The sequence below is a fragment of the Propithecus coquereli genome, unplaced genomic scaffold (assembly GCF_000956105.1).
Source record: "Propithecus coquereli isolate 6110/MARCELLA unplaced genomic scaffold, Pcoq_1.0 Scaffold256, whole genome shotgun sequence".
Lineage (NCBI taxonomy): Eukaryota > Metazoa > Chordata > Mammalia > Primates > Indriidae > Propithecus > Propithecus coquereli.
Genome location: NW_012148130.1, coordinates 2,945,183 through 2,956,404, shown reverse-complemented (window position 1 = coordinate 2,956,404; position 11,222 = coordinate 2,945,183). Strand labels below are relative to the sequence as shown.

The 11,222-nt window shown below is 64.3% G+C and overlaps 1 protein-coding gene across 1 annotated transcript; it reads left to right on the top strand.

Moving 5' to 3' along the window:
- Window positions 1-8,289: 8,289 nt before the first annotated feature.
- Window positions 8,290-10,373, top strand: DIO3 (deiodinase, iodothyronine, type III). The gene has a single exon (XM_012647068.1). The coding sequence runs from the start codon at window positions 8,430-8,432 to the stop codon at window positions 9,342-9,344; it is 915 nt and encodes a 304-aa protein (XP_012502522.1). The 5' UTR covers window positions 8,290-8,429; the 3' UTR covers window positions 9,345-10,373.
- Window positions 10,374-11,222: the final 849 nt, after the last annotated feature.

Genomic DNA, 11,222 nt, shown 5'->3' with positions numbered 1-11,222 from the left:
GGGGAGGACACAGGTAGCCAGAATACTCTGGTTGATTTGGGGAAGGGGGCAGGTGTTGCAGAATGTGAGGAGGAAGGGGCCGTCGTGGTCTCCAAGGACGAGATGGTTGCCGCAGCTGGACAGCGAGGCAGCCGGCAGGGCCAGCCTTCTTGCTGGAGGCCGGCGGGAGAAAGGAAGGATCTCCTGGTCCACTCTGACCGTGTAGGTGCCGCTGCCCCCGCCACGGCCCCCAAGGCCGCCCTGCTGTCAGATCCAGCAGGCGCTGGCAGAGGAAGAGGAACCAAACTCGGAGAGCGGCTGCATGCCGTGACCCCACCACCTCCCGAGCTCCCACAAAGCCGCGAGGAGAGGGCGCCCTCGCCCTCCTCCACAGACAGCAAACTGCGGCCAGAGAGGCTCTGCAACCTGCTCAAGGCTGCCCAGCCTCTAAGCAGCGGAGTCAGAATTTGAACCCAGGCCCGTGAGATTCCAAAGGTCAGTGTCCCCTCAGAGACAGGCCCAGTCCTTACGGAGTGGCCCTGGCTGATTGGGGTTTGTACCCTGGCACAGCCCGAGGGCCTGGGAAATGTCATTCTCAAAGGGTTGGCACCAAAATAACTTCTGGAGAACTTCAGGCTCTGCACCTGCCCGCTCCGACGGCTCCGAGCCTGTGGCCTCGGTGGTGGACACTGTCCCAGGCTCGGGCCCTCAGCTCGTGCCCCGTGGGGTGTGGCTGGCTTCTCCGCCGAGACGGAGGTGCTCCTGGCTTGTCAGCAGCATCTTTGCTCCTGACACTGTGAAATTCCAGATGCAAAGTGGATGAGGCCATTGTCGTTCCCAGGGTGCTCATGCCCCTGACCCACCAATCTCGAGCATCTTCTCTCCGACACCCACAGGCACCTCCAACTCAGCGTGTCCCCGGAGAGCTCAGCAACCTCCCCACAAACCTCTTCTCCGGGGCTGCCTCCCCACTGCACAAGCCAGAGGCCAGCTCACAACATCCCCTCCTCCCTGCCTCCCACTCCCCACCCCTCCTCCATCAGGCGGGCCCCTTCTGCCCCCACAGTGTGCTGCCGAGACACCTCCTGCTAACTTCTGAGTGTGAGCTGTGGGGTCAGACATTAGCTGTGCATCCTTAGGCAAATCACTTCACATCTCTGAGCCTCAGTTTTGTCATGTGTAAAATGGGGGTAATAAAAGTCTCTACTCCATTAAAAGGTAGACTTTTATGACACACATCATAACCACTTGAGAAAGGGCAGCCGTTGTTTTTGTTGCTATCCTTGCAGTTAGTGGGGGAGACCTGTGTGTGTCTGCTAGCACCTCCCGCCCCCAGCCACAAGGATCTGCTCAGTTCCTGTGAGTTGGGACCCATCTCTCCCAGAGACAGGCACAAGAACCAGAGCTGACCCCACCTCTCAGGCTCCCATCAGATTGTGCTCTCTCCCGTGGCCAGGACATGTGCTGCAAGGACCCCATGAGCCTGAGCTCCTGGGACCGTCTTGGCATGTGTGGAGAGATCCCCCTAGAATGGAGATGAGAGCCAGGAGGGGCAGGGCCTTGGCAGTGTCTGTTGAGCGCCTGGATACAGCCATGCCTGAAGCCATGGCTCTCCCTGCACTTCTCACTGGCGAGAGCCAGTAAATTGCTTCTTAGCCTAAGTTCATTTGGATGATGTTTTGTCATGTGCAAACCTGAAGGGTCCTAACAAAACCCAATTACTGGGGGCAGGAAAGTGCCTCAGCACCAAGAGGCATCACAGAGAGGGGCTCCCAGGATGGGGGGCTCCATAACTCATCGACTTGGCAGGGCCTTTGTGGGGAAGGAGTGGCCCCAGCCGGGGGCCCGGACGTAGCTCCTGAAGTGCCTGAGAGCAGGGGTTGTGACACCAGCACATAGTGCCGGCTTACCGTGGGCGCTCGGTGCGCTGGGAGCTGTCCAGGGGCTGTGTATACATGACCACACTTTTCCTCACAGCAACCTCCCTGGGAGGCGGGTCGAATGTTCCACCCATTTTGCAGATGAGGAGATCAAGGCACAGAGTTCAGATAATCTGCCCGAGATCACCCAGCTGGGCTGTGGCGGAGTGAGCACGTGCTGTGCTCGTGCTGGGACTCACAGAGCCACACAGACTCGGCCCGTGGCCCTTCGCCCACCTGCTCCAGGAGGTCCTGCGGGTGACTAGGAGCCTTCCGCACACCGGCGAGAAGGGAGGCCCGGAACGTGCAGATCCCTCCTGAGGCAGGCGCTACGCTACTGCGGCAGGAGCCAGCCTGCGAAGGGAGCCACACGGAACCGGAGGCTGTCCCTCTGCCAGTGGCCACCTCCTGAGATGCTTCTCGACATGGCCCCACGTGCCAGGTGTCCCTGCTACCTCCTCGAAGGCCCTGCCACGCTGGGGAGCACCTCGAGGGCAGAAATGGGCCTGACTGGTTCTGTGTGCCAAGAACCCCTCCGGGAGCCTGGCAGGACCAGTGCCCGAGGTGGAGGGCCCTGGAAGGACAAAGGGTTCAGGAGGACGCCTCCCACCACGGAACAGCCCGAGCCGGGGCACCATCAGCGCACACGTGGAGCGTGTGGCATCTCCTCTTCGCAGGCTCACGCCCGCTGACGGCCACTCAAAGCTCGGGCCCCGCCCTCATCTTGTGAAGCGCCCACAGCCCTGAGGGCTCTGTGCTGTGATCAGCCCAAGGTCCACACGGCAGACCGAGCCCCGTGTGCCTCCTAAGTGGTGGGGCCACGTTTCTGACCCAGCGTGGCCACACACAGTCATGCGTGGGGCTCAGCCGGACAGCCAGGTTCATGCCCTGGATGTCGGGATCACGACCAATCGGATTCACCAGCAGGACGATCAGGGCAGCATCTGCAGCTGTCCCACGGCCCAAGGGGAGGACGCCGCAGCTGCACTCTGTCCTCAAATGGAAGTGGGTCTTTCCTCCCGCTTTGCCTTGCCGTTGCACTCGTGCGATCTTCTAGCGTGCCACGGCTTCCGGAGGAAGCTTGAAGTCCGCCTGGAACAAGGCTGGGCACAAGCAGCAGACACACACGCACACGCAGACTCACACATGCACATACACACGTGTACACTTGCCATGTGCCCTGTGTGCCATGGTGCGCATGCTCAGTCAAGGCAGAACCCACCTCTCCTGTGGAGAAACTGAGGCTCAGATAAGAAAAGGTGGCTGGCTGGACCCTGGCTTTTTCCAGAAAGGGTCAGAGACAGAAAGGAGGGACAGACCCAAGCATCCCGATGCCCAGCTGAGCCCCAGGCAGGACCTGGGAGCCCAGGGCAGCCTCTGTCCCCAGGGGGCTGGCTGAGTGCCAGGGAGCACAGGGCACCCACGCCAGGAACAAGGCAGAGCTCACGCTGGGCCCGAGGGGTGGGGGTGGGCCAAAAAGTGGGGCCCAGAGCTGTGGCAGGAACAGGAGGCGAGGATGATGCTGGGCAGAAGCGACAGAGCGTGAGGCCCGGCAGGAGCAGCACGGGGCACCTCCACCCTCAGTCCGGGCTCTCACAGGTCCCCGAGCAGCAGGCAGGATCTCCTAGAACTTCCTAGAACCTCTGGAGTGTGGAGTGACAGCGTGTGAAAGGCATTGGAAAGTAGTCACCCAAGCCTCTTTTGATGAGGTCCGAGGGAGGGGCAGGGCGTGCCCAGGGTCACAGAGCAAGTGGCCAGGGCCCCGCCTCCTAGGCCTTCCCTCTCCTTGGCCTGGAGCCCCAGGCCTCCTCCAACCCAAACACCCCACCAAAACACCCTGGCTAGATCCAGGGCCTGGGGCCCCAACAAGGTCTCCTGGCCTGGCTCCTGGGCTGCCCAACCACCCCCCAGAGCCCCACTATCTCCTCCACTCCTGCCTCAAACTCCCAGGGGATGGAGCCCCCCTATGCTGGGGACCCCTCTCAGGCCAGACCTCTGATCCCTTAGCCACCCCCAAGGGTGTCCACATGCTCGGCCTCACTAAGATGAAGAAATCATGCTTTAAGCAAGTGGGAAGTACAAACAATCTGTGAGGGCCTAGGTGCCCGTGGGAGGACCCATGCAGTCCAGGAAAGAAAACAGACTGGCCTAGTGGCCGGGTGACCGAAGCATTCATTGGATGCCACACCCAAAGGGGACTTCCCATGAACTGTCGTCTGCTCATAGCAGCAGGTCCTAAATGACCTCATTCGGGACTTGCCCTACCTTGCTCTCGGCTGCAGGTGTGCAAAAGGGCAGAATGAAATATCTTAAAATTGTCCCCAAACAGGGAGTTTTCAGTAAGTCCACACTGCACGGATTTACTCATTTCACAAAGGTTTATTGGGCGTCTCCCTGGCGCTGGTCCGGGTTTGTCACTGCAGAGGATCCCGGCTCAGCCAGCCTGGGAGGGGCAGGTCTGGAGTGGACGGCAGACGCAGAAACCAGTGGTGACACATAGCCGCTGTCCAGGCTGCAGCAATGGAGGACGGCTGAGGGAGGACGGTGAGCCGGTGGCCAGGGAGGGCCCAGGTGGAGGTGAGGGCAATGGAGGAGGAGGAATAGGAGTCTCCAGCGGGAGGGAGAAGGGAAGAGGGAACAGCATGAGTGGAAGCTCAGGGGAAGGAAAAGGAAGGAAAGCACCCGGGAGCTCCCTCAGCATCAGGAGGCCAGTTAGGGGGGATGAAGGGCCAAGGAGGGCCAAGACCCGGGCAGACTGGGGCGAGGATACCGAGGCACACACCCGTAGTTCTCCAAGTCTCTTCTCCAGGTGTGGGGGCTGGACCACCTCCTCTTTGCAGCCTCAGAAGGTCCTGCCGGGAGCACGGAGGGCTACTGGGACATCCGACCCCAAAGGGAAGTCTCAGTGACAACCTCTCTGGGCACTGGGTGCTGCTTTACCAGAAGGAAGACAAAGGCCGTGCCTACGGCACACGCGCCCACCACACCCCATGCTGGGGGCGTTCAGAGCGGGTCCACCAAGCCCGCCCTTTCGCAGGCAGACAGCCCCAGGGGGATGGTCTCGGATCAGCAGGCCATCCAAAGGCCAACTCTCCCCCGCTGTGTCAGGGCCCTGCCGCCTGTCCCCTCCCCCAGCCTCTCTCCAAGTTGCTCCTAGACACCAAAGGACCCAGTCCAACTTGTCCCTCCTTTTCTTTCCCCCGCCCGCCCCCTGCTGGAGTTGTAAGAGGGCAGGCAGGAAGGGGGACAGGGTGGCAGGAGGAGCAGCCCCAGCTCCAACTCTGGTCCCCCCACAGGGGAGCCTGCCAGGCCCACTGGGGCCCCTGGGCGATGCCTGGCACTCCACCAAGTCCCGAGTGGGTCTTGGTCTTGGGCTAGTACTCTCCCTTCTGACCTCTGGGACGGGACAGAACAGTGTGGGCAAGAGGCAGGAGGGGCCAGGGCTACGGTGAGCTGGGGTGCACCCTGGAGGTGCCGGGGGGCCAGGGGCTGCTTTGGAGGGGACAGGGTCTAGAAGAGGGAGAAGAGGGCCAGGAGAACAAGCTGGAGGGAGGACACTGCAGCAGGAGTCACTAAGCCGGGTTCTGTGTCCCACAGACTAGCATCACCTGGACCTCAGGTCTGTCCTCACTGGCACGAGAGGCTGTGGGAGCCAGATGGGCCTGAGCGCCTTGTTCAATGTTCTGGAATCCCGACATGTGGAATGTAGTCTGTCTGCTCAAGAAACAGCAACAGATCAGCCAGAACAGGTGACAGCCCTAAGAGCAAGTGTTGCTTTCCTGAGGGTCCCCAGGGCTAGAAGGAGCATGGATGCGGGTGCTACTGCTTGGGCTGGGCCCCCTGAGGGGACCGTCTTATATCTGCCCAGACCACGCCTTCCACACGAGCACACACGCACTCACAGGCAAATGCACATAACACACACACGCACACGCGCACACCACCCCCGGCAGATCCCAGGCAGCACAGAAAGGCTCTCCCAGCCCAATAAGCCCAAAGCAGCTTATTCATTTCCTAAAACTGAATGTGGGAAAGGGGGCCTGGGGAACTACCCCGTGCCCCCGCCCCAACTGCCATGTAGGCAGAGCAGGACGCAAGCCCTACACTGGTACCTCCCAGAAATCAAGGAGCCAGGGCTTGAGAGATTGTCCAGCAAAATCTGGAACCCCCCACATCCCGTTGTCCCTGCCCAGGAAAAAGCAACCTCAGAAGTCCCCCAAATATCTTCTCAAAGACCTGCCAAGTAGGCCTCTCTCTACTTCTCCCCCTCAAAGCAAGGGAGCAGAAAAGGGGAGGATCTGCTGACTCAGAGGTGCCCTGCCGGCGTGGGGGGTAGGCAAGCGGACCCCCCAAGCAGGTTTGGCAAACGTAGGATTGGATAGCCCATCTGAAAGACCACTACCCAGGTGGCCAGGGGCAGTTTGGGGGCACTAAGAAGAACAGGAGAAAGTGGGCTGGCCTCCCTTAGGTAGGAAGTTCCTGGGTGTGTGCCCCCTGCCCAAGACAGCAGAGAAATCGCCCGACTGGAGAGAGGGAAAAGGGGACACACACAGTGGCCCCCTCGCGACCTCCACGCACACTCAAGGACTTGACCTGCGGGAGCCACAGGTCTTTTGGGGAGCTCACGGGGCAGAGGGTCCTACCAGGACCGTGAAAACCAAACCGGAGGGGAAGACATCTACCCAAGGCGGGTGCCTACTTGCGCGCCCGCTGGGGCCCTTGTCCTGCAGTTGACTTCTCCCAACTTGTTCCTTCGCTGCTGAAAGCGATTCGCCCGCACCCCATAGGGCCCAGCCAGCTCCTACCTCGGCCCTGGGCGCGAGCGCCGTCTCTGTCCCGAGAAGTTAGGCAGCTGGTCCCCTGGGCGGGAGGCGCACGGGACACAGGCGGTGGCGGCAGTCTCGGACTCTGGCTCAAGCCCCGCCGCTCCGGACAAGACCCCGTGACTGCGAAAGCGTCCTAGGCAGCTCAGCTCTCCAAACCGGGGACAGACCGCGGCAACCCGAGCCAGGCCTTGCCCTGGGGGACACAGCGGTCCAAGGCGAAGCAAGACTTGCTGCCGGCCTATGGGGACCCTAGGTCAAGGCACTGCCCCGCCCCGCCGCCCCGCCGCCCCTGAGCCCAAGTCGCCCACCCCGCGCCAAGCGCAGCGAGGGACCAGAAGGTCTTGGATGCGGCGGCAGGGCTGGCCAGGGCCGGCCAGGGCCCCACGTAGTTTGGGAGTTACCCCGCACCCCTAAAAGCCTCAACACACATTTACGGTTGAAAGTACGCACTTTACGCCTCCGGGCGCCTCCGCGGTGAGTCGGGCCGCCGCGCTCGGGGTCCACGAAGGTGGCTCAGTTCGGGCGCTCCAGTCTCGACGTTCCCGGGGCAGAGAGCAACGTCCGGGGACGAACGGGACGGGTGCGCCCGGCGGCCGGGGCTGCGCTGGGCGAGGCAAGCGGCGAGAGGGGAGCGCTCCGGCGTTCAGGCAACAGCTACCCCTAGTGGGAGAGCCGCCCGGGGCCGGCGCCGCCCCGCGCCCGCTGCCCTGCGCCCCGCGCCCGCAGCGCCCCGCGCCCCGGGCGCTCCCGGGTCGGCTGGAGGCGCAGGGCCGGCGGCGCTTTCCCCGGCCCTCCCCGTCTCCGGCGCCGGGCCCTAACGCGCCCGCGGCCCTGCCCTCCGCACCTCCCAGCTGGGCCCCGGCGGCCGCTGACCCAAGAACCGCGGCGCCCCGCTGGAAGGAGATGGGACGGGGCGGGCGCGGCCGGAGCCGCGCGGGCTAGAGCGGCGCGCGGCGGCCTCGGGCAGCAGCGGGGGGCGCGGAGCGCGGTGTGCGTGGCGGGGCGGTGCGGGGGGCGGCCGTGTGCGAGGCGCGAGTGTGAGCGCGCGCGGGAGGCGGGCGGGCGGGCTCCGGCAGGAGAGCGGCGCCCGCGGGCGAGCCGGGAAGGCGGCGGGAACCCAAAGTTGCCTCCTCGCGGGCCCGCGTCCTCGGCGGGGCGGGAGCCTGGGCCACGGAGGCGGCGGCCGCGGACCTGGACTCCCGCGGCACCTGGGCAGCGGCCCCGCACGAGCGGCGGCGGTGTGGGCGGCGTTGGAGGCGGCGCGCGGGAAGCGAACCGGAGCTCCGGCGCGGCGCAGCGGCCGCCGGGGAGCTCAGCTCAGGTGCGCGGCGAGAGGGGCGCGGGCCGGAGCCAGGCCTCGGGGACTAGGGCCGCGCGCAGCGCTGGCCTTAGCTGGAGGACCTCCACGGCGGACGGCCGGGTCTCAGGTCCGGCTCCTGGTCCCCTGCGGCAGCGGCGGCTGGGGTCCCCGCCTCGAGAGCCTGCTGTGGGACCCGGTCCCGCCCTCGCCGGCCCCAGGCCGGGCCGCTCCGCCCTCCGCCTGCCTGCGCCCGCCCTCGGCCCACGATTTCTAGGGCATTGGCCACACCGCTGGGTGATCCCTCCGGGCTCAAGTTGCAAGGGGGCGGGCCAGGGCCGGAGGTGGAGTCTCCCGCCAATTGAAGCCGTGGCTATAAATTGAGCTCCCTGCACGGCCGAAGCCCAGATGTCTCGCCAGGCCGCGTCGCGGTTGGTGGTGGGCGAAGGCGAAGGGTCCCAGGGGGCTTCTGGGCCTGCAGCCACCATGCTCCGCTCCCTGCTGCTTCACTCCCTGAGGCTCTGCGCCCAGACCGCCTCGTGCCTCGTGCTGTTCCCGCGCTTCCTCGGCACGGCCTTCATGCTCTGGCTCCTCGACTTCCTGTGCATCCGCAAGCATTTTCTGGGCCGCCGCCGTCGGGGGCAGCCCGAGCCTGAAGTGGAGCTCAACAGTGAAGGTGAGGAGGTGCCCCCCGACGACCCTCCCATCTGCGTGTCCGACGACAACCGCCTGTGCACCCTGGCGTCGCTCAAGGCGGTGTGGCACGGCCAAAAGTTGGATTTCTTCAAACAGGCACACGAGGGCGGTCCGGCGCCCAACTCGGAGGTGGTCCTGCCCGACGGCTTCCAGAGCCGGCGCATCCTTGACTACGCGCAAGGGAACCGCCCGCTCGTGCTCAATTTCGGCAGCTGCACCTGACCACCATTCATGGCGCGCATGAGCGCCTTCCAGCGCCTGGTCACCAAGTACCAGCGCGACGTGGACTTCCTCATCATTTACATTGAGGAAGCGCACCCCTCCGACGGCTGGATCACCACAGACTCTCCCTACATCATCCCGCAGCACCGAAGCCTGGAGGACCGGGTCAGCGCTGCGAGGGTGCTGCAGCGAGGTGCCCCCGGCTGCTCTCTGGTCCTCGACACCATGGCCAACTCCAGCAGCTCGGCCTATGGCGCCTACTTTGAGCGCCTCTACGTCATACAGAGTGGCACCATTATGTACCAGGGCGGCCGTGGCCCTGACGGCTACCAGGTCTCTGAGCTGCGCACTTGGCTAGAGCGCTATGATGAGCAACTGCATGGCGCTAGGCCCCGTAGGGTGTAAAACAACCGATGGACAATTAACTGAACTTGGCGGGCTTGGCCTTCGAGCATTCGAAGCCCGCGTGCAAGCACCCCAAACGAAGTCGTCAGGCTTGGCGAGGCCCCAGTGACACAGATGCGCTGAGCCACGGATCTCAGGCCGAGTGCACCCTCAGCTACCTGAACACTCCCCCTACCTCCCCAAGACTCTGCTTCTGTGATTGTCTCACGCAAACCTGCCAGGCTCACTCCAATTCCCTTTGTGAGCGTAGGTGCGGTGCACCCTTGCCTGTGTGCCCCCAGGACTTGCCCCTACAGCACTTTCTCGCACCTGCTCCCCAGCGCAGCTTCAGCCAAGCTTCAGCCGGCACCTCCCACTGCGCAGAGAGACCTTGGTCGAGCCCAACCGCCCTGAGCGCAGCTGGGTTCCCACGAGCTCTCAGCTCCGCTTGAGTTAGTTGCCTGGCACCCACCTGTGGCGCGCAGGGAGGGGGTGCCTTACTGCTTTTGTGTCTATTTCTTGTTCCCGAGTTGGGGAAGGGGGTGGGGACGGGGTGGGCAGGGTGTTCCCCCCCCTTGCTTTGGGTGCGCGGGAGCCCCGCTGCTGATGACGAGCTGTCTCTAACTGGTTCTGACCACGGGGCAGTTCTGAGTTGCAGGGGACTTGGAGCAGCGCCTAAACCTAGAGGGGGAGAGTGCCCTGGGTTTCCGTGAGGAAACCACCTTAAATGGGTGGGAGGGAGGTTGGGGGGTCAACGCGGGACCAGAGGAAGATGGCTTGAGAGGAATTGGCGAGGTTTGCAGCGCCCCAGGGAGAGAGAAGAGGCTGGGACTCCCGGGGAACGGGCTCGGGCGGCGGAGTCTGGGAAAGAGAGACGTGGGGAGAGCCTGGGCCCCCAAGTGAGGGGAGTCCCGGGCAGAGCTGCCGATTGTGGGGCCGGGAGATGGAGGGCCCCTGATTCGAAGGCCATTTGGTGACTGTTTTGCTGGAAATGTTTCCTGTATATAAACTTCTTGTAAACTACAATAATAAAGGCTTGAAGTAAACTGCTTTCTGGTTGCCCTTGGTCCCTTTATTTTCTCTTCCTTCTGAATAGCGGCAGGAATTAAACACAAATCTCTCCCTCGCGTCCCCATAGTGACCCTGGGGAGAAGGGAGGAGGGAAGGAGCCTACACCGGCTGGGGAGGGCGGCGGAAGAGGGTCTGCGGCGGCGCCCGGGGCGCTGGTGCACAGCAAGCGGGCACCTGGGCCGGGAACTTGGGGGCGCGGGAAGGGCGAGGAAGCGCAGCCCGCTGGGTCCTGGAAGGGGGCGAGACAGGCTAGGGGGTCCTCGCTTGCGGCCGCGCGCGCACACGCACACACGCGCCAACAGTTCAGCCGCCCCTGCGGCCGCCCGTCTAACTTCTCGGAGCATCGGGCGGTGTGTGTGGCCAGGGGTGAGAGGTGGTGTGGAGGGCGAGGGGGGCTTTAAACCCAGTAGAGCTCCGCTCGCGCCCACCGCGGGAGCCACCAGGCACCAGGCTCCTCCCTCGCGCCCTGCCGGCACCTGCAAAATCGTCTCCCGCCATCCCTCGCCTGGCTGCTGGGGTCCACGGCAGACGTGCCGTGGCGGGACAGTGCCACCGCTCCAGCAGCAGCTCCTGCTGCCGGGCCGGGGGTGCTGCGGAGAGTGCCCCCGGCCCAGGACTCGCGTCCGCCTGCCTCTCGGCCGCTTCCCCAAGCTGGAGCCGAGCCGTGCCCTATTGCTACCCGCAACCCGCTGGGGGCTGGGAAGCAGCCACCGCAGCGAGGTGGATGCGCAGAGAGAGACCAGGAAGGGGAGGGTGACCGACTCCTGGGCGGGGGCGGGGGCTGGGGCCTGGGGCCTTTGGCACAGGTCCCCCGGCAGTCATGGCCGG